Here is a 24,164-nt window from a genome sequence, read left to right as displayed (position 1 = left end):
AAATAATGGAAGTGAAATGTGACAACGTGCCCCATAGGTGAGGCATGTTGTAACAACCTTACGACAGCTTAAAATGCCACCGTATCTAATAAAAATATAAATACAATTGTTAACTTTCTCATTAATTTTTTTCTAAACTAATTTGGGAGTTTGATAATGAATACACTGCAAAACACAGCTATACGGCATAGTTCAAACGATATAGGCAAACAGAATGAAGACTCGCATTCAGACAATCAGAAAAACAGCTGAAAACAACACATACCTCCCCTCCCTCCACACAGCTCTCACAGAACGAGACAAATCGATAAACCAGAATACCTTACATTTCTTAAAATAACTATTTCTGAACATTGAACATGGACTAAGTCTTTATTCCAGACATCCCACCTTTCCTGAAAGTTCCAGGAGTCTCCTACTCTACCGCCCAGAAATTAGTTTTTGCAGTCTTATTCACCTGTTTGGCAGTGTTGGGGGTAACTCATTACAAGTAACTTGAGTTACGTAATCAGATTACTTTTTCAAGTAACTAGTAAAGTAATGCATTACTTTTTCAATTTGTAATAAAATATCTAAGTTACTTTTCCAAATAAGTAACGCTAGTTACTTTTTCACATTTATTGACTGACAGCTCTCCTATCCCCATGTTGAGAGAAACAAAGTGAGGTGGTGGTGTGTGCGCTGTGTAAACATGATGGTTATTGTAGTTCTAGAGTAAATGTGAACTTACTCATCTTACTGCTCAAAATAAATAAAAACAGTAAAATGCAATCTCAGAATTTTACTCAACTTTTATAATTAACTATTAAATTACACAAATATACTTTGTGAATTTAATCTCACTTTATTAATGTCTTTGCTGCTGACCTTCAATGATCTAATTCAACCATACTAATAAGCAAAAATTACTTTATAAGATTTAGAAATAAGAGTGTTGAACTTCCTTCTCCTGTATATTATTGTTCTTTAATCCAGAACAGCAGCGCAGCTGAAAGGTTAGTTTGAGCGGCACCCTTTACTGTACAAGCGTAAATATACATTTCCTTCAGCCTGAGGCTTATTCAGTTCACTTTTGGTGTGAAAGGGCCTTAACATTTGCCAAAAATATAACTTTTTTTGTTGGTCTTGTTAAAAAAAAAAAACAAGCAAGCCCAGCCCAGGTGAGAAGAAAAAGTAACGTAAAATTAACGTAACACGTTACTTTTCAAAAAAAGTAACTAAGTAATGCAATTAGTTACTTTTTTGGGGAGTAACGCAATATTGTAATGCATTACTTTTAAAACGTTCCCCAACACTGCTGTTTGGTATCGCAATATAATTCATAAAAGTTCATAAAATATGTATATTACATTGCTAATGTCATAACAGCACAGATCTAATAGTGGGGCACATTGTAACGCAATGTTACGCATAGGATTTAAACCTGGCTAGTGTCTTCTGCTAGTTAGCTAAGCATTAAATAAATATCTAAGCTGCTAAATAACATAATGGATATTAAAATAATACCAGATATGCCTCATTTTAAATAAAAACTAAAATCTTAGATACATGAATTCAGTAAGATATTCACAATAGTTAAATGGTCAGCAATGCCTTCCAAAGATTTTTTTTTTTTTTGGCACAATTTTGTACATTTTTTTTTTTTTTTTTTTTTTAGTTATAATGGCACAAGAAACTACACTAAGTTTCTGTGTGTTCAAACCATGTGTGTTACAACCAGCTCGCTCTTCCCTATAAGTAGCCAACTAGAACACTTACCAGCAACAACTGGAACACAGAGGTGAACAGAATGCCTGTAAAATTCAATATCAAATAGTTCCAATTGAAGTTAGTTTTTTTAAGGAATAAATGTTAAAACGGCTTGCCATAGCGACAGATTAATGTACTGTGTCGTCTCGCATTTGGTGAATCTCATATTGCGATCTTCATCTGCATAAAAGAAGACAATAACTCAAAGCTTGACTTTATGATTACGATTGTTTTGAGCTTTTGTTTCTCTGACATCAGCCGTAAAGACTTTACTCGCAAGCGTCTTTCCAAGCAGGATTGTAGTTTGGGGGCGGAGACTCGCAGCAACATTACATTCTGCATCCAGAAACTGTGAAATATGGACACTGCCATGAGAACAGTCGTGATCATTCGAGCTCGTTCAGCTCTATTCATTGCAGGATCCGAGCACAGCACAAAGGCAGGAATGGGATTGGAGATTGCGGAGAGGTGGATGTAGTGTTTGAGCTCTAGATCTAGGTCATACACACGGCTGGAGTTTACGGTGACCGTTTTAACGAGGGTTGTTCTTTGTTGAGACATTGTTTTCTGCCTGGCAGTTTTCAGAGGACCAGCGGAACACTGTTTCAGACCCAAATCTGCTCTTGTATCTGGGCGGGACGTGGAGATAAAACACTTCAACATGAGGAATAACGAGGAGGCAGAGGGCTTTGATGGCGAGGCCTCCAACACCTCGATGATTTCAGGAGCCAATAGTCCGTATCAGCCGACCACCGAGCCCGTGCACTCCAGAAACGTGTTCATGGCCATCAGGTGTGACCTGGACTATCTCAAATCACATTTCGGTATTTTAAAAGTTATCGAAGTGGTAAGTTCGAATAGTCACGGGGTTTCTCTTTTCCATGAAAAACTTATGAGCCTAGAAAGGTTTGCATTACTGAACTTCAGCAAGGTGTATTGCAACTGAGTCAGTAGTGACTTCCCGTGAGCAATATTCATCAACAGAGCCATTGATCTTTCTTTCTTTCTTTCTTTCTTTCTTTCTTTCTTTCTTTCTTTCTTTCTTTCTTTCTTTCAGATAGTATTTTTTTTTCTTTCATATAGCACCCTTTTAATATCCTCCCTGATTACATTCTTCTCATGTTAGACTTTATTAGTGTAAGAAAGACAAATTTCCCATCTTTTGTAATTTATTCAAGGTAAAATATTTGAGGCAAAACAGATGTCTCCATCATCCAAACAGTGTCATATATATATATATATATATATATATATATATATATATATATGTATCCTTTTTCTTCTCTCCACATATTTCATCTAGATATTTAATCCTGATAACATTCTTCTCATATTGGATTAGTGTGAGAAGGGCAGATTTCCTCTTTTTGGGGATCTAAAATAAAAATATTTCCTGTTGGATACATGCCGGCAGGCATCACAATCTCTGGAATGCATCGCTGACGGAGGGGAATGATGCCTGGAGTCTGAATGAATTAACTTTCAGATTGCACTTTAGGTCCACTTGATTGGCAAAACACCCAAAAATCTATAGAGTCATCGTGGTCAGACAAAACAGAAACTCGCATAAGAGCTTTCATGTGAACCTCTGCCAGATGTCGAAAAAGGAGTGGGAAGCGTAAGGAGAGAGAGAGAGAGAAAAAAATGACTCTGTTGTTCTGCTGGCTCAGCAAAAGCAAAGCATCTCCTGGCCCTCATGGTGATGCACAGTTAAGAAACTGCATGCAGGGAGGAAAACAGAGTGAAACTAAGGAAGTCACAAAGGCTTGTGTACTCTGCCAAAGGAAACAACCTGTGTGCCAAGTACAGAAGATAGTTCTGTCTGCTTAAAGATTGCTTAATGAATCAAGTTTTCTGCTTTTATGTGCGTCTCAAGGCTCAAATGACTCCACAGACAGATTTTATTCGGATTAAGTGATAATACTTGGAAGCACACATACTGTTTGACATAGTGGGCATGTGGAGTACATGCAAAACTTTTAGCTTCATAAACATAATGAGTGGCTTTCTATCTATGCTGTTTTATGTGAACCAAGAAGCTTCATTTGCCTGTGGAGTCAAATTACAGGCAGCCACGGGTTGTATAGTAAAGCTCTGGTTATTGCTGACTTAAAAACAGCTTCTTCAACCTGTTTTGACTCTTATGAGAAAGACTGCAACTGATCAGAGATTAGGAAGTCTACCATAGGGATGGAAGTAAAAGTTGAAGAACAAGCCTCTAGTAGTTTGTTTAACAAACATCCTGAGGTGTTTGTTTTGTAATGCTCAGTGGAGGTCAAACGCCTCGTCTATGTGTTGTTTCTTTGCTCAGGTACAATATGGTATGGGACGTTTCGTACTGCAGTAATGAACAGCTTAGTGAGAGGGAATGAATTGAAATAAAAGACTGAACTAAAACCTAAACAGGATATGATTCAGAAAGTTCCCACATAACTTTTAAATTGCAACATTCCAGTGATATCCCTTGGGGTGTTTTGAGACGCGACCATAATATCTCAGACTTGTTTGAATATGTGATCAATAATTCCTCAAAACAGAGATTTAATATTTTACCCACTGCATATGAGAGAGGCTGTATCGAGCTCCGCTTAGACTTTAGTTTTATTGTGTTCTTGCTTTTGTCACATTACTATGTTTTTGTGTGCGGCGACTCCTCTGGGCCTGGGATATGTCCTCATTCTGTCCTGCTAACAATCTATTTGGATTGTTTGGGGGTTAAAAGGAGCAGATTGAGCTGTAGCACAGGGTTTTTCACATGGCTGCATGTTTCCTGCTGCTGGCTTGCCAAGAATATTCAACCATGGCTGTTTCTCCATGTAGTGGCCAATGATTTACCTAAGGCTCCCGTGGGATAAGGATAAGGAGGAGACTATTTGACTGTTTAATCTTTGTGAAATGTTTTGTCCATCTGCAGATGTGGTTTTCTTGGCTAATATCAGTGAATCATCCATTCCATTCACAGAAGAACAAAAATAATCATTGGACTTTTGCATTCAAATATAATCTGTTGGGCTTCTACAAAAATATAATCCTTAGTGGGCGTTTTTTTTAGGGGTTTACATAACGTGTTTTTGCAAATCTAGACAGAAAAGATGTGGGGTGCAAGCTGTCTAATAGCTATACAGTAAAGCAAAAGCATACTAATTAAAGCACTGCTGTTGAAAAATATATTTTAATTAAAGTCAATAACTATACAATAAAATAAGCATAATCTTGTTCAGTGAGGTATTTTTAATTTAAGGCTTTTGAAAGCCTCTAATGCTTACCAAGGCTGCATTTATTTGATCAATAACACAGTAAAACATTATTATTTATTACATTATTATTGTATTATTATATCTTTACTGCCACACCCTTAATAAATAAAAGGTTTTAATTTGTTAATAACTTTTTTTTTTTTAAACTGGCCCCAAACTTTTGAATGTTAGTATATAAGAAAAATTCTAGGTAAACTAGTTGACCTCACTAACCAATTAGTCAGTTGCTCATCCCTAAATTGACTCTTTTAAATGTCCTTTGGTAGAGATACTCTCCAACCTTTTGTTTTTATATGGCTTCCTTTTAGTTTGACCAGGAAGGACCCTGTCAATTTAGACTGAAGTTTTGAAAATATTGACCTTTCCACTGCCTGTGCGAGTTCTGAGAATGAAGCCACACCATTTGTATAAACCGCCAAGACTAGTCTTCAGTTAGACATCAATTTTTTTAACGTTTTTCATAAAAGCGTAGATTGGCCTAATTTGATACCAAAAAAGTAAGACTGAATGCCCCTTGTTGAACTGCTAGTGGGTCATACTAGATCTTTAGACACTGTCTTAACATATTGGCTGTGTTTATGCAACTTGCCCTTGGCAGGTGTTTTCATCTTATGTCATCCTGACATGAGTAAAATTATAGATGTTTTGGAGCTGTCAAGTTGCATCATAAATGTGTCATTTTACCTTAAAGGATAGAGTTTTTCCATTTTGATAAGGAACAGTTAAAGGACAAGTTCGGTATTTTACACTTAAAGCCCTGTTTACAGATCGTTTCTGATTAAATAGAACGGTTAAGATTAAATTTTGGACAAATGCTGCTGTCCCGAGAATTTTAGGTTTCTTTCGCTTCCCCCCCCCCCCACCAGTAGACTGGTTGTATAGGTGCACTGGAACACTCCTTCCTAAAACGCATTAAACTTTCGTTTACAAAGACGTGAAACTCACCGAGTGGTCAGGGGTGTTCACTGATATGCTCACACAAAAATCGCTGCAAAAGATGCTTTCCAACAGGTTTTATCGTAGTTTTTGTCCAACTCCATTGACTTGCATTGGATGTGATGTGAGCAGGCTTGGGAGGGTTACTTTAAAAATGTATTCCGTTACAGTTACAAATTACTTCATAAAAAAAGTATTCCGTAACGTAATCCAAGTACTATAATATGAAAGTAATGTAACTGATTACGTTTGGATTACTTCAAGGTCACGTATATAAATAAAGTCAAGCAAGAAGAAATATTATTAAAACATTTTTTTTTTTAAACGTTTATTTATTAAGAATTTGGTCCAGTGTACAATATTTGCAAAATATACACACAGGCCTGAATATATATTTATGTAAAGGGCTATACAGACATCTAGTGGCTAATGTATGGTATTACAGATTATTTTGTTTTATTTTTAACTAATTTTTAACTAAAAAATAAAAACACAACATTTAAATTTTTTACACAATCTACATAATAATTTATTTTAAAATAGGCCTACATGTTGACTAAAGCCGTGATCTTTCTTAATTTGCCTGACTGAACTTGTGGCGTTGGCAGTGGGAGTTCCCCTACGTTACCTAGACAGCGAACATCCCGTTACGCGAGACAAGATTAAGAAAGGACATTTTGGGTACTAAAAAAGCTACTATCCTAATTTCTACAAAATAGCAGCGGAATTTCCATGAATTAAAAGCGATTTTACCCGCAGGCAGCATCGTTTCTACTAGCAGCAGTGATTCAATCTGCGTCTGAGGAGATTGTAGAAGGCTGTTATTTGCACATGCACCAGCGCGTGGCACACGTGAGTCATTACTGGCAACAGAACCAGGAACTAGCCTACTGTATAATCAAGCAGCGCTTAATATAGGCTAGTGTTATTATGCCAAAAATACTTATTTATTTAGTTTTAAATGAAACCATTGTAATCCTGAAAGTATTCCCCCTTTTTTCAAAATGTAACTATAATCTGATTACTACGTTTTTTGACGTAACTGTAACGGATTACAGTTACTGGATTTTTGTATCCTGATTACATAACGCCGTTACATGTATTCCGTTACTCCCCAACCCTGGATGTGAGGTACGGTATTACTCCACCGGAAGTGGGGTTGTTTTCTTCTTCTTCATGTTTTTTTTTTACGGCGGATCGCAAACAATGAAATGCCAGTGGTTTGCTTGCAAATGTGCATTATCGCCACCAACTGGGCTGGAGTGTCTATTATTCAAGCTCTCAACGGAAGAATGTACGGGTGTGAGACGTTTGGAAAAGTAGGTCCACAGTTTTACAACGAATGGTAAAACACCTGTTGGAAAGCATCTTTTGCAGCGATTTTTGTGTGAGCATATCAGTGAACACCCCTGACCACTCGGTGAGTTTCACGTCTTTGTAAACGAAAGTTTAATGTGTTTTAGGAAGGACTGTTCCAGTGCACCTATACAACCAGTCTACTGGTGGGGGGGAAAGCGAAAGAAACCTAAAATTCTCGGGACAGCAGCATTTGTCCAAAATTTAATCTTAACCGTTCTGTTTCATCAGAAACGATCTGTAAACAGGACTTTAAGTGTAAAATACCGAACTTGTCCTTTAAATATAATGAAAGAGCTCTCTGTAATGTAGCGAGTTGATGGACTCACCAGATGCTTTTTGCCTGTGTACTTCTCCACTCGCTCTTGTGAAACTTACGCAATGTGGAGAGTTTGCTTTTCTGCGAGCATCTCCAAGGTTAAGAAGCTTTGGAATAGTGGTTTAAATTTTGTGCAAGGAGCAATTCCCTTTAGGCGAGGAAAAGACTATTGGGTGGGTGCTGGAAGGCTCATTTCCAGCAAGTGGTTTAAATTTTGTGCAAGGAGCAATTCCCTTTAGGCAAGGAAAAGACTGTTGGGTGGGAGCTGGAAGGCTCATTTCCGTTTAAGGAGGAGCTCTTGGAACACAATGCAAGCTGTCAGACCATTCATTTTCTGGGCACAACAGATGGCGCGTGTACAAACTGGGGATTTGACTCCATGTGGTCATTGCTACAAGGAACTTGCTGATTGCCTAAAGTAGGGGGGCTCTGAAGGACAGCAGAAGGAGGAGGAGGAGGGTGGGGAGTGACATATAAACATTACTTTCTGTGCGCCTGACACCTGCTGCCTTGTAGGAGACAGTCTGTGCTGCGTTTATCAAGATCAATGACCTCATCTCCAAATACACATCTCTAGCCTGTCTTTTTGATGGTGTGTGATGCTGGCTCTGCTGGCACTGTGACAGGAACGATGATATGAACAGTCATTTTTCTTTGGTACACACTTCCCCAATGTGAAAAAAGCCGGATGAGATGAAGAAGGGTTTGTGTAAGTATAGGGGGAAGTGGTCAGTTACAGTTGACACTTTGTGATAACATTCAGCCTTCCTATGAAATTCTGTAGAATGTTTAATTACATCTAATTTTTAGAAGAAATCTACTGCTGGTGGCTATTTTAACTGAGTGCATCATGATGTAGCATATTAGATGTGTTGCCAACTTAAAGTTATAGTTTACCCAACAATGATTCTCTTTCTTCTGCGGAACATCAAAGAAGATATTTTGAGAAATGTCTTTTTTTTTCATACAATGGATGTCGATGGTCACCAAACCTGTTTGGTTACCAACTTGATTCAAATTGGGCTGCACAGAAGAAAGTAATTTATAAAGGTTTAGAATGACATAATGGTGTGCAAATGATGACAGAATTTTTATTTTTTGGTAAAATGTCCCTTTAACAAGGCACCTAACCCCACCTTGAGATTTAATGTTGGTTGCTTTGAATAAACGTTTCAGTCAGAATAAACCAACCAATTGGAAGGGGAGAGAACTAGGAAGAGAATGCAAATCGTAATTTGATAGTGTTTTCATGCCTTCACAAGCTGCTTTTGACTCAGAAGTTAAAATAAAACAATTCATAGCAATCACATTAACACATCATATTTTATTTTAAATTATACTTATTTCTATAATTATTTAAGCCAATGTTAAAGCTGTAAGAAATTACTTGTCTTCTCAAAACTATGCTAATTCAGTGTATTTAGCATTTGTGCTCATAGATACTAGAACATTGCATATGTATAACAGCTTTACCTTATTAAATGTTTTATTTTCTGTATTTGTTTGTGTAAAGAAAAGAGGAAACTCTTTTGCATTGTAGATCAGGTGACTGATCTGTTCAGGTCTCATACTGTAATTGCTGTCATGCTGGCTGATGCTTGACTCGATTTGCATTTCAAATGCACAGCATGAGCTTTGGAGAAAGAATACTGAATTTTTGTTGACTCTTATTTTCTTTATTGAGTGGCAAGTTGATTTGAGCATCAATATTTTAGTTCACAAATTAAAAACTTTTTGGTCCCACTCAAATGGGGCCCTCAGCCCTTTGCAGTTTTCCAAAGAGTCCACACAAGTTGCCAGTTGGATTTAGAATTTTATGAAAAATAACTGTCATGTTCACACTGCCCCAACAGACACCGACAAACGCTGATTGAACATGTTCAGTCAGGTGAAAACAAACCCCGACCAATGACAACAGACGGCAACAGGGGTGACACACTGATGCGACAAAACCCAACAAACGTGTTTGTTGGCGTTTGTCTGTGCGTTGTGAATTAGCTTTTATGCATAAACTGTTGAATAGCAGACCCAGTCATCAAGTTCATTCGAGTTGGATCCAATTGGATACCCTACAGTGTCATGGTCCAGTGGATGATTTTGCTTTTATTTCTCAGCATCAGGAGAGGCTAAATTTGTCTGCTGACTTTCACTGTCGTTCCATTAGCAAGCCTACATCCAGTTCTTTATTCATCACAGAAATCATTCATTTCATAGGAAGTTTTCCACATTGTACTTCCATATCTAGATGTGTGCATCTTCTGCCGTATGACAGCATCCGGTCCGGGCCAGCTGGAAATAGCCCCCGTCTGGATGTTGGAATGTTTTGTGGCAGTGGTTCTGTCTCCCCTGTTGGAGCGAGCCAACCTGTAATCTGTCTGAGGTTTTATGCTGGAGAGTCAAGGCTGCATAACACCTAAATAGCATTTTAACCTCAGAATTCTTCCCGTGCTGTGGTCTACTGACAAATGCGGCAGGAAAACATTGGTGAACCCTCTGCGACTTCACTAGGGTTCAACACACTCTACAAGGCTCTGTTATGACCATGTGGAAAACGCATTACAAAGTAAGCGCTGAATGTAGATGAGTCATTTATTCCTTGAAAAAGCCTTTCGAGAAAAATACTTTCTTGTGGTTCTTCACTGCTCTTCACAAAGGACTACATTGTATTATATTGTGGTCTTAAATCAGAGATAAATCTGTATAGTTGTATCGTTTAAGTCAACATCAGATGCTGGCTTTGAATTTCTGCTCGATAAAATGAAGGAGGTTGTTTACTGATGGGATAAATGCTTGTTGTGTTGTTTTAAAATAATCGGTTTTCTCCTCTCTGTTGCAGGTCCTGGCTCTCATCTCTTTCATCTTTATTGAGACCGTAATGATGTGCTCACCTTGTGCCGGCGTCTACCTCTTTGAGTTTGTCAGCTGCAGTGCCTTCGTTGTCACAGGCGTCTTGCTCCTCATCTTCAGCCTGAACCTGCACACCAAAGTGCCGCATGTCAACTGGAGTCTAACAGTATGTCGTTCTTATTACCTCAGTGATTTGATTTCCACACAAAACTTCAAAATCCTTCACAACATTAGACTTTTAAAGGAATAGTTCGTCCTAAAAATGAAAATTCTGTAATCATTTATTCACCCTCATTTTGTTCCAAAACTGATTTTGCATAGCCTAGCTTAGCATTATTTTAATTGTATTTAATTTTTTTTTATAATTTTAAGTCGCTATTTAAATGTGTTTTCTGTGTATAAAGAGTGTCCAATCCTGCTCCTAGAGGGCCAATGTCCTACAGATATTAGCTTCAACCAGCTCCAACTCACTTGCTAGGAAGTTTCTAGTGAAGGGGTGTCCAATCCTGCTCCTGGAGGTCCACTGTCCTGCACAGTTTAACTCCAACCAAACTCCAATTAAACACACCTGAACCAGCTAATCAAAGTCTTAGGGGTCATTTAAACGACACCGTTTTCAACTAAAAACGGAAAACTTTCATGCGGTTTGGCCTTTCGTTTACACGACAATGGCGTTTCGGTGGCCTGAAAGCACAAGCTTTTGAATTCGGGTTTCAAAGTGCAAGTTTTCCATGCATAACACAGCGTTTTTAGTCGTTTTCACGGATCCTTGTGAACAGGGATTGTTTTCACAACGTTGTCGTCAGTTTGTGAAACAAGCAAAGGGAAGACTTTTCCGTTTTTAGTACATCGTTGTCGTGAAAACATACCCTTACAAGGCATACTGTAAACTTCCAGGCAGGTGTGTTGAAGTTAAACTTTGCAGGACAGTGGCCCTCCAGGAGCAGGATTGGACACCCCTGCAATGCATAATATTTTAGACATTTAGTCATTTAGCAGACGCTTTTGTCCAAAGCGACTTATATTAGGACTACAGCTACAAATTAGGACTAAATTTTAAGAAGCGCATGTGATAATAGATAATGAGAAAGCATTCGTTATTTGTGGCATAAATGAAACTGGTTTTCTGTTGCCATGACATACTAGAAAAAAGCTGCTCTCTTGTGTGCAGTGCTGCTGAGGAGGAGGCCATACACACAGGGTTCGTATTGCTCAGAATGGGAGCTTGTGTGCTCACAGCTCTCATTAAACCCGCTTCTAGCAAACATGAATTGCTGCTCATGGGAGATGAATTTACTGATTCACTGAAAGATTAATAAGGCATGGTTCCCTTTGTCCCCCTGCCTATACACACACACACACTCACACACAAAGCTCAGCATAATTGGACCTCAGTGCTGTGGATCTATTACAGAGCTTATGATGGAAAAGACTGTAGAGTTTTATTTCCAGAGCTGTGCATGTACCAAGAAAAGTAACAGCAGCTCACATCCAACCATAACTATCTCATTGCATTATGGTATACGCAAGAATATGTGCTTAACCTCACACAGACAGGAATAAAGTACCTCTACCAATTTAAGGTCAAATTTCTGTTTTCTTTAATATTTAATTTGCCCACCCAGACGGAAAGTAGATGGAGAAAGTTGAACCCTTGTTTGCAAACTGGTTTCAAAAAGTCCTTTATTTATGCTTTTAACATATCGATTTTGCTTCTCTCAAGTTAATAAGCATCATCTGCGATATTGCCCCACTGTTTAAATCCCCCAATCAGAGTTTTGATCTCTTAAATGGATATATTTTAGTGATCTCCATTGCGATATTCTGCTCAAATGACGAAATGTAATAAAGCTAAACATGAATCTTGACTATATTGTTTGCGATTATGGTTGCTGAATAGATGCATTTACACAAACTTTTTTAGTACAATGCAAAGACTTTTTGTTGTTTAAGTAGAAAAAGGTTCACATATTTTGGAATTATTTAGAATTAATATTATTAATTAAATTGTTTTAACTTTTGTCAGAAGCTTCTTATGGTTTTACCAGTTTTCATAATGTAGGGAGTGTGTTAATGTATATGATAATTATGATAAATCAGGAAACTAGATGAGGTAAAATAAATTGCTGTGAGTATGAATATGAGCTGATGTTCTCTTAATGTTCTTCTCGTGTTTACACAACTTAGAACAATCATCATTAATAATAGCAATTATAATTTTTGAGCAAAATAATCATGATTATCAGTTTAACCATTTATTGTGGATTAATTTAACCAAGTATACATGGATATATAAAAAATCTTAGAGCATTACATTTTGATTTAGGACAAGACCTTTTCTCTGTCTTAATTCTTTGACATGTTGCTTGTTTTGGCACTTTTTGTTTTATTTACAGTGGAGAAATAAGAGGAAATGGTGGGGGGGTAATGCTGGAATGAGATCAGGAAATGTTGAGAGCCGGATTGTGTTGGTCATGGGGGAGATATTAAACAGGGTTTTCGAGTTGTCCAGTCGATGCATGTGAGTGTGTACGTTCTTGCTTATTTTGAATACTGACGAGTTGGGGTTTTCTTGGTATTGCCATGGCTCATTGGAAGAACTGTGATCTTTATAACCATTTCAGCTGTGGTGGGGCTTTGGAGGTTTTGGACTGAGCATGATCCTGCCAGGCAAACCCCATGGGCCCAGGCCTCTCATTTGTTCTGGAATGGACGCACTTGGGACAGGGGTTTGTTCAGCAACAGCCTTGCTCTCCTGCCCTCCTTCATGTTTGTATCTCTGGCTTTCGTAACTTCACCACTGCTGTGCTTCAGGAACTTTCACATAACACAGCGCTAAAAGTAAACGGTACTTTTTGGTCCTGTAATTGTGGTCTCAGAAGAGGTTGTTTTTTTTTTCTTTCATTTTGAGATAAAATCCTTCCAAACCCAGCAGCAATTAAACTTCTCTCTATAAAGAGCAGAACTGTGGTGGACGTTTTAGGTCTTAAAATCGTTTTGTGCTAAATCTGTTATGTCGACTAACGTTGATTTAGTTTAGATGGCAGCAGATTGGAGTGTACACACAAAGCTAGCTAGTTGTTTCTTGTGGCACTTGGTTCCAGAGGGGCGGTTGTGTGGGACGGTCCGTCTATTGTACGGCACCCCCTACTCCCGCTGAGTGCTTTGATGGTGTGATTCAGTGCCAGGCTCAAAGGGGGCTGGCATGGTGACTGACATTATTGAAAGTGATAGGTCCGTAGAATGAGCGCATTCAGCTCGCGGTGGTACGCTGGCACAATTGTACCAATTCACAAACCTTCTCTAACCACACACATGTACATACATACACAGAAAAGCACAGCCAGTATTCACTAAACACAACTAGAAATAGATGGTGCCTTTTAACAGGAGAGGAGGAGAGATTTGACTTTGTGAGGTGACAGGATAATGATTGGTTTTACATTGTGTGCTTTAATGGAATGGCCTCTTTGAGACTTGAGACGCATTGCAGTAAACCTATGATTATGTGTCATTACTGAACATGAGCTACAGGCGGGCCGACTGAGAGAGGGTAAAGATGTATTAAAGATGTGTAATTTGGAAATCGGACTCATTAAGACTTGTAAAACATCATACATTATTATTCAACTAAGTATGGCTGCACTCAAAAGCTGAAAAAGTATGCCTCCGCAGGCAGCATATGGGAGGTACGTATATGGTCAGCCTGTGTGTAAATGTACGTTTTTGACCAACTTTTTTCTCTTTCAATGTCTTTTTTTTTTGTATTGTAGTAATCAAATATTTGCTTAGTTATCACCAAAGCTCTCTCTATTTTGTTGGAGATCATTAAACCATTATGCTGCCACAGAAGTCTCTCCGAAATCAGTTTTGAGTGGTACCTTTGGGTGCAAATGCTGCCTGCAAATTCATTGCCTGAAAGGGCAGCCGTGCAGGCTTCCGGACGCAGCTGTAGATGTAGATGTAATATTATTTCTTTCTTATACTGTCTCGTAATCTTGTATTATCAGGATGATTTCCCATCTACAACTGCCTTTTATAGTGGTGGAAAGTACCTGTATAGGGAGGATCCAGATCAAGGACAATGGTTAATATAGCATCATGCTGTCTTTCCACACACAGAGCATCAGAGGCCCTGTTTACACCTGGTATCAAGATGCGTTTTTCGTCGATCGGATCACAAGTAGACGAGGCAGTCACATACCCGTTTACACCTGGTATTTTAATCTGTCTCTTTCGTCCACTTTCAATCGCTTCTGTCCTGATTTCTTCGAGGGGAGGGTCCATGGGCGGGTAAATGTTTGTGTTTTTTCAGATCTTTCGATCTAATTAACTACATAAGCTTGCGCAGTTTATATATGAACGCACCCGGAGATGGCGGAAAAACAGACCACGCCGAACTCTGTGCGTGCGTGTTAGAAATCAGGAATGGTGAGAGAACATTGTGCTTGGTCAATTTTTTTGTTTTTAAACCAAACTTGGGTCTCCAGCCAACAAAGTTTGAATCCCGTCTGGCTAGCGCACTTCCCATAATGTTTACGCATTAGGTCAGTAGGTGGAGAGTAGGCAGTCTTTTGTGGCTGTTCGACCACATGAGCGTTTACACTACTAAAGCAATCCGGTCGAATGCGTTTTCGACTACCCCTGGAAGTGGTCGAAAGTGGACAAGTTGGCAAAATGTCCAAAATGTTTTAGACCCCGTTTTTACACCTGTTTTTAGCGTCGTCCACTTGTGATCCGATCGACCAAAACGTATCTTAATACCAGGTGTAAACAGGGCCAGAGAGGCCCAGCACACCAAAGGAAGGTCCAGGAAAAGCTTTTAGCAGCTTCATTTAAAGCTTAAATCTCACCACCGAGGCAGATGAAGAGATATGACTGAAACTTCAGGATTCAGGTTATATTGCCCTGCATACTTGGAATGGATTTTTTTTTCTTCACATTTCCAAGATCTATGGGCCTTCTGTTGCCTAAAGCAGTGTGTAACTCAGTATTAACGCACCACTGAGAATATTTGGCACATGCCGTATATGGCGCAGAAGCTCAGCTAAGACCACGCCTAATTCTCTGTTTCTTGCACACATATGCATGCATGCTCTTACATTGATTCTCTGCTTGAATATGGCTCTTGTGCATCAATAACTTGTTTGGCAACAGTTTGCTGAATGCTCTGCCCCCCATTAACACACTCTAATGGGTATAGAAAAGTCTTTTTTTGAGGGTGATGCTGTCCAAGTGTACACTACTCTTTAAAAGTTTGGGGTTGGTTAGATTTTTTTAATATTTCTGAAACAAGTCTTAATGCTCACTGAGGCTGTATTTATTTGATTTTAAAAAAGATAATATTGTCAAATATTATTATTATTTAAAAACTACTTTATTCTATTTTAATATATTTTAATTCAAATATAATTTATCCCTGTGATGGCAAAGCTGAATTTTCAGCATCATTACTCTTCAGTGTCACATCATCCTTCAGAAATCGATCTAATATGCTGATTTGATGTTCATGAAATATTTCTGAAACCATTGTACTGCTTAATATTTTTGTGGAAACTGATACTTTTTTCAGGATTCTTTGATGAATTGAAATAGAAAACTTTTGTAACATGATAAAGGCATTTACTGTAAATTATGCTCAATCCAATGCATTTTTCTTCTGAACAATTCCTTTGTTAACAACTTGGAGGGCCGCAGTGGCTGTTAAATACATCAGAGATGTGAACCCAGTGTGAACACTACATGTCCCAGTTTTAGACCCCTCCTGAGGCCAGTTTGCCTCCTCTACATGCAGTCCGCCATGCAGCACACACACACACACATACACACTCCTGAGAGTGTATTTCAAGGGCACTTATGACTGCTTTGGTCTGTGTGCAATTTCATATTACCTGCATTAACTTAAACGTTACATGTAAACCTCCATGATTATATTTATGATTCTGTTGTGCTGTATGTTCATCATTAAGTAATTCTGTGGACTTAGTACTTTAGTTTAACCTCAGGCATATGCTTTGTGTTCTTACACTTAGAATATTTTAAACACGTCAGCAGTTTTTCACATTATGTGTGTTTCAGAGTTTGGTTTGGCTTGCATTTGATCCATCTGTTGAAGTATGTGTGAAGGCAAAGGCTGGCTTGGCATGTGTTTGAACGATTGAGACCGTACCCTGGTTTTGGCATATTGTTAGTGTGCTATATTGCGTGTGAGATGGGCATGGTTTCGCTTGAGTGTGTGTGGATGATAGAAAATCATGTGAGACTCCCATCATGCATTTTGTCACATGGGTGGTCATGCCTAAGTCACGCTGGAGTGCTTATTGGCTGCACACAGACAAACCACCCAGCTCCTCTCAGAGTATATTTATGCAGATTTTAAGAATAAAGCGAGAGAAACGTAGACTTTAATGTCCTGTAGTGTGGGAAATCTGGATGTTACCTTATTGCTTCAAAGTTCAACTTTTTTTTTTCTGCTAGCCCAGTCAAATCAGTAGTTTATATATTTACTTTCAACAAACGTACGTGGTCACACTTTATAATAGGTGTCTTTAACTACTGTGTAGTTTGATCTAAGTACAATGTACTTATTGTGTTGTATTATCTTGTATTGCACAACATTTTTGCTGCTATTGAGGTGGGATACGGGTAATGTTAGGACAGGTTAAGTGTTATGGGTATGTTTAAGGGTGGGTTAAAGGTTAAAAGGGAAGGGAAGGCTCAAAAGTGTAATTATAGGTGTAATTACAGAAATGAATGAGAGATGTAATTACATTCAGATAATTATAATAATATAAATACAATATAAAAACATGTATGTACATAATAAGTGCATTGTATCAAATGATTAATTTAAATGTAAGTACGTAGTAGTTAAAGACACCTAATCTAAAGTGGGACGTTAAATATAATCAATTATATATTAAATATATGAATATAATAATTTTTTGATTTATGTTTTTTTTTTTTAAAGTTATATTATATGAAACATTTATATTTTCAACCCATTCTTAATGATGCATCAAAGATTATCATAAATCATTTGTGCAATTTTTAGCTTATCTTAGTGCAAAAGTTTAATTCGCAACAACAGTGTTCAATACATAACAGACAACCAAATGTTTAATTTTCCTAAGGCATAAAAACATGCACAAGGTCAACAAATGAAAGACAAATATAGTGAACGCAGCACAGTTAAAACTTTCTTTCACATTTGAGTGGTTGAGCCACTAGTCAGTGATCATAGCATCCCCTTCCTCATCCAGCAGATTCACTGGCCACAAGCGTCTTACTGCATGTACAACTGGAGAAGACAGTCTGTGTTCACTTGAAGACATCAAAGCCAGCGGTTCATGGTGCATCGGCCTGGGATGTGACATTTGAGGTGCCAGCCAGTGAGGTTTAGTTTGTAATGTGCTTTGAAGGGCTTGTTACATTTCACCCCCCACAGAGCCAAAGCTCAGAAAAAAACCCACATCTATTCCAGACTCTGAACGCCCAGCAGACTCAATATGAATTTCTCCTCTCCTGAAAACTTTGACTCTAATTTGTGAAAGTATTAAAACTAAACTGTGACGTTATCGTTGCAAAGTGGTGGGTGAATTAATTGAGGGAAAACTGTAATAGCAATAAACAACATGGGAAAGAGACTCGCATTCCTCTACCAATGCCCATCCGTCACTTCATAACTGCATGACTGTAAATGAATGACTTTATGGCCCAAATAAAAGGTACTCGTGTTTTTGTGATCTAACATAAATGTGCAGATAGCAAATAGGTTGCACACAGCTATATTTACACGAGTCTTTGCGTGTGGTAATACCAGGGGTTTTGAGTTATGGGTTTTTAGTTATCATGAAAATAACAGGTTACTTTTGATAGAACTGGTTTCTGAATGATTGCCCTAAAGGGTTAGTTCACCCCAAAATGAGAATTATGTCATTAATTGCTTGCCCTTATATCGTTCCAAACCCGTAAGACTTAAGTTTATCTTCGGAAAACAAAATGATGATCTTTTTGATGAAATCTGAATAGTTGGTTAATAGTCGGTTCTTTTGGCTCCCCCTGCCTGTCAAACTGCATCACTGCAGTCAGCATGACCACGCCTCACTGCCAGCTCTTCTCTGTTCTCTCTTTGGTCATAAAAGGGTTTTCTGGAGTACCATATAACTTGTGAATGTGTAAATGTTGATATGACCTTTTTTTATTATTATTTCATGAACTAACATGGCCACATAAACACGGCAGATAAATACAGTTTTCATTTTCTCTACACAAAGAATTTATTATTTGTATGAGATGTCTCTTTTCTCCTGGATCACAGCAATGGAAGTTTATGTCTTATATTATTTGTCAATTTCGACACCAGTCCCACATTTAAATGTGGTTGTCATCCTAAAACTTTGCAGTGTATACAGACAGTGTCCTAACAGATCAGAGATTATTTTGAATCTGAGAAGTGTGAATTTTAATGTTTGTTTTTCCAGTCTGTAGTATCAAATGATCCTTTAGAAACCAATCTAATATACTGATTTGAATCCTGTCACTCACATGAGACCACAGCAATAACAAACCACAATGGTCCAATCAATTCCTAATGGACAAAAATCAATCAATTCCCACCCTACAATTTTTTTCTTGTTCGAGAAGCCGTTTCACTTGGATATGTTTATGACACAACAGGGAAGAAAAAGACTATTGCAACTTGCGTTTTTATTCACTCTTCACTCTTTCTCTCTTGCAGGATCTAATCAACACTGCCACCAGCACCTTGTTCTTCTTTCTGGCTTCAGTGGTTTTGGCAGCCCTCAACCATCAATCTGGAGCAGAGATTGCAGCTGTGGTACCTATCAAGCTTACTCAGCTCTTTATTTCATGAATCCTGTCCCTGTGGTTGTGGTTGAATTCTAATGTTTAGTCATTTCTAAAGTATTTTAAGTGGACCCTAATCTGCCAGGGCTCTGCTGCCCTCATGTGGCTGAAATGGAGCACATAGTCGTTCCTGGAGAGAGTCCTGGACAAGCAGACAGCGGGAAGTTTTGAGAAATCATAGTCATGATCCATCTGAATGATTCATATTGTTTGCTTTGCTTCTTTGATTTTTAACACCGAAAACCTCTCTGCTTCCTCTTTTCCTGTTTCTCCATCCCACTTCACTTTTCACTCACAGTTTTGTTCTTCTCACATGTTGTTTCTATCTCAGAATTTAGATTGTGTCAAGTTTTGACTGCATCACTCATTACTAGATCCACAGAAGCACAGTTTGGACACATCACTTTTGTTTATGAAATATTTGAGCTAATTTGGTTATGTTTTTAGCTGTCAGTAAAAGTGAAGCACTCTCAGCTCTGTTTAAGTCAGTTCCACAGAATTTAGGAAGCCTTTTTCCTGAGGTCAGAAAAAAAAAGATAACTGTGAGATAAAGTTTAAAATAAGAAAAAAGAGTCACATTGTGAGATATAAAGTCACAGTTACTTTTTTACTTTGAGGCAGAAAAAGACTTCCATAAGAATTCCATTGATTTTCCTACAAAATCCCCAAAGAAAATGCCAACAAAAGTTAGTTTGTGTGTTTTGGTAGAGGCTGCTGACCTCTTGTGTCTGTGAAGAGGTTTGTTGTGTCTGCTCAGTGAAGAGAAGTAGATGATTCCCAATATTGTGACAGGATCAGGTTCTTTTACTCAGATCCTGACCTTTATGATTGCAGACACTTCATGAATGACCTGAGCTCAGCACAATATCCACCAACACCCTAGAAGTCAAAGGCTGGGGATTTGTGCTGAGTGTTTTATGATACAGATGTTCTCAGCGGGAAACCACTTTAACACCCGGGGATTTTTCTGAACCACATGGCGCGGCAAATTCCTTCGGCTCTCACGGCCTGAGGGAGAGAGAGAAATAAAGAGATAGACAGAATTTAGTATATTATGGTAGAAGTATAGATTTTATGTTATATTTACTGTGACATTCCAAAAATGATTATTCTGTAATCATTTACTCACCCTCATGTCGTTCCAAATCTATAAGACTTTGGTTAATCTTTGAAACACAAATTAAGTTATTTTTAATGAAACATAACTGTCCCTCCTTTAAAAGTTCAGCGAACCAAAATTTAAAAGATCCAAAATGGTCATAAAGGCATCGTAAAATGTGAATGTGAATCTAGGGGTTTAATCCAAGTCTGGAGAAGAGATACGATTGCTTTATATAATGATCAGATTTAATGTAGGCTTTCATTTACATATAAACATCAATCGACACACAAACATAGGACACAACACATATGGTAAACACGGAAGATCATACATTGTAAAAAAAATTATATGATCAGTAAGTAATGACGACATATATTTTTACATTGCTTTAACATCAAAATAAGTTAAGCATTTTTTTCATAAGTTATTCAAGAATCAACTCATTTTTTAAAGTCAGTTTAATGTAATTCAAGTTGAAAGTTGATTGTACTTAATTTGAGTCAGCAACATTTTTTACAGTGTGTGTGCATCACATGCATGTCATACGCTTGAACAAACATCACTGGTTCTCATGCATCAAGCACACTCGCTCGAGCTTCCGTTTACCAAATGTGATGTATGTGTTTCGTTTTATAACTTTTTGGGATCTTTTCAAAGTTTTTCAAAGAGCTTGGAACGACATGAACAAAACAGGAACAAAGGATGACAGAATTTTCATTTTTGGGTGAACTATCCCTTTAAAGCTCATAGTTTAAAGCTGAAATCTTCCACCTCCAGCCCTCTTACAGTTATTTTGTGTGTGTTTTCTCCAGGTTTTTGGGTTTCTGGTGATGGGAGTATATGGCGTGAACACGTATCTGGCAGTGCGGAGATGGCGTCTCGGGGACTCACGAGACGGACCCCTGCAGACCAGCGAGTACATCCGTGCGCGCACAGCCTCGCGGGGAGAGGTGGAGTCACGGCCTGAACTACAGTAAACCACACAGACGGACCAATAGAGACTGAGACAAGCAAAGCCCCGTCTGCATTCCTGTCACAGTGTGTTCTTCTGTGTATCCTCGTGACGGCGGGCGGTTAGGATGAGCGCTTACAAACAAACAGTTGTGTGAACAGTCTGAAGTGGAACAAACTTCTGGCATCTTCATTACCATCAAGCCTCAGGCCGTCGTCATTTGACTGTATACTTCAATCTTTCCACTAATTAAGGGCTTTACCTTACCGTGATCTGGACGAATATTGACAGAAACTCATTCCACTGTGCTCCTAAACTTCTCCCAGCAGAGAACCTGAACGGTTTTAATAATGCCTGCAATAAACCACTTGAACCCCCTTCTATTCAGATCCACTCCCAGTCGGCTAATATGAAAGGATTGCAACTGTTTCTAAAATGTGTCTTATCAAAGATCAACTGATTTCAGTGATCTGAAGTGGAATGGGAATTTGTGAGAGGGTTTATGAACAAAAAAAAGAGGCTTTTTCTCTCTGCTATTGTGTTTCTGTATCCAAACACATCTGAGAAAACTGCAGCTGGATTGGGCCGTTTTTCTGTAGAGACGAGGTTAGATGTTAGGAGCACCAGTATTTATTTTAATGTTAAATATTTTTATAATACCACAGCTTTGGTAGCTACATTGTACCAAATGTAGTATTTCACCTCGTGAATGTGACCCTGCGGTAAAACTGACAACAACGGCTTTCAAATTGTGTGTGTGGGTGAAGGGGGGTGTGAGTTTAATGAAACTTTTTAGATACTTCCGATTTTTAGATACTAAATCTTGTGTGCATAATCTATTGTTTTTGTTCTTTGTGGTTGTTTCTGTACTCCACTGTGCACTCAACCCTGTCCAGTTATCTGTATATATCGATTTAAGCAAGGGTAGAGTTTTTGAAGAAGGTGTATATATTATGTATCTGTGTGTATGATATGGCATTCATGAAGGGTTCCTGTTTGTATGAATTCTTATGACTGAAACTAACAGACTGTATGTGAAGGAACAAGTGTACTGCAGTACATATGAATGCATTTGCTAAACTGTGTATCTTTTTTCTGTGTGCCTTAATCGTAGAGGCTTGACTAGTCAAAACACTCAAACTTCTGGACACTAATGTTATGACAACATTAGCAGAATAACAGCTTAAGTGGATGTGAAATTTGATGAACTGATCCTTGGTATGAAGATCTGTTTTTCTAAAGTGCTTTATTGATCCTCTAATGAGTCTTTTTAAAAGGAGCGTCATGGAACGACATTGTGGGGGGAATGAAATGTATGTTTTACCACAGATTTTAAGGTGTAGTGCAATTGTATGATTTTGTTGCCCCTAGAAAACGATCGTTCGTAGTATTCATTTATAGTCATACTTATGTCTTACTATCTGAAGTTCTTAAGTGAAGTCACATTTATGTTTTGAGTTTGAGGTGTAGGCTCACATTATAGAGATAAAACAACACTGTGGACTTGAAAATGTTGAAAGACAATCACAAGAATGATTTACGTCTTAATGGACTCCGCATTAAAGTGCTAAAGTCACATTTTTCCTATTTTGAAAGCAATACTGTCTGTGTGCTTATGCTTTAATAATGTGTAAAAGCTTTCACTGTGCTTTGACTATGCTAAACTTCATATTGGAAGATTTTGGCATCTAATTAACTCCTGATTTTGACCATATGGTTTGGACTGTATTTTCAACTCATAAATCATTGAAGTATTTCAAAAGGAACTATGTTGACATTTTGAGGGACTCAAATTTTGATAATGATTGTACTGTTTCTTGTTGACATTTCCCGTATTCAAGAAAGCAATGTTTTAATCATGTAACAGTGCTATAAATTTGTATTTTTGTATTTATAGAGTTGTGCATAGACTTACAAAATGCTAATTGTTTTAAAATATTTGTGATGGCAATCTTTTCCTCAAATAAATGGATTTGGATGGACTGTTGATCTATAAATGGAAAAAAAAAGCCTTTCTATGTCACACTGCATTTATATGGAATCCACTGCATTTAACCCTCTATTGCATAGCGTTGCCATATGGCAACAATTACTTTATCTTAATTTTTTTTTAAAGCTGTGATATAAAATCTATGTTTTTACAGTTAGTTGTGAAAAGGGGGCTTTAACTTTTAAGAAAATACAATTTATGAGGTCACATGACCAGGATATCCTGTTTGCCAGTCCTTTTTGCTCATGGACATTGACATGCAAACATCACTGTCTGGGGCTCCTGAAGATAGCCTTTTATTCAGAATTTTGGAAAATTTTCATCAAATAAAAAAATTAAATCAGTATCTGGGGTAAGTAAACTTTAATTTTTTAACATTAAATTCAGTTTTGATTTTATAAGTTTTTTGTAATATGCTAAAATACATTTGTTGCCATATGGCAACTATATGCAAATATGGAAACGTCCTGGTGCATTCAACCTAATGGAGTCCCATTGACTTACATAGCATGAAACTACTCTGAGACTATGTTTACAACTTTTGCTTATATTTTAAAGGTAAAAACATTAGACCTTCACAAGCTGTTGTGGTGGGGAAAAATAAAAGAGGGCCCCAAAGCTTTGTCCCGCCAGATCCTGTCCGCAGAGACCGCACAGACCACTGGCCCTTGCATGCATCTGAGAAGGGCAGATGCAAAATGCCAGGATGCAAGGGCATTGTAAGAAGCAAGTGCTCCAAGTGTTTAGTTTTCCTCTGCTTCACTGACTTTCACAAGTCATGAAGAGAA

General features: G+C 37.9%; 1 protein-coding gene across 2 annotated transcripts; it reads left to right on the top strand.

The window, feature by feature from the left end:
• Positions 1-1,858: 1,858 nt before the first annotated feature.
• Positions 1,859-24,115, top strand: cmtm4 (CKLF-like MARVEL transmembrane domain containing 4). 2 transcript variants are annotated; one of them, XM_079866454.1, is made up of 4 exons: positions 1,859-2,596; positions 10,454-10,630; positions 19,205-19,303; positions 21,247-24,104. In XM_079866454.1, exons 1-4 carry the CDS (start codon positions 2,411-2,413, stop codon positions 21,409-21,411), a joined length of 627 nt encoding a protein of 208 aa, XP_079722580.1. In that variant the 5' UTR covers positions 1,859-2,410; the 3' UTR covers positions 21,412-24,104. The 2 variants fall into 2 exon arrangements, with proteins under 2 accessions (XP_079722580.1, XP_079722581.1); XM_079866455.1 differs by lacking the exon at positions 19,205-19,303 and having other exon boundaries at positions 1,888-2,596; positions 21,247-24,115.
• The last annotated feature ends 49 nt before the right edge of the window (positions 24,116-24,164 follow it).

This window comes from Squalius cephalus, assembly GCF_949319135.1.
Source record: "Squalius cephalus genome assembly, chromosome: 3".
Classification (NCBI taxonomy): Eukaryota; Metazoa; Chordata; class Actinopteri; order Cypriniformes; family Leuciscidae; genus Squalius; species Squalius cephalus.
The sequence above is the reverse complement of the archived record's forward strand: the minus strand, read 5'-3'. Positions and strand labels throughout refer to the sequence as shown.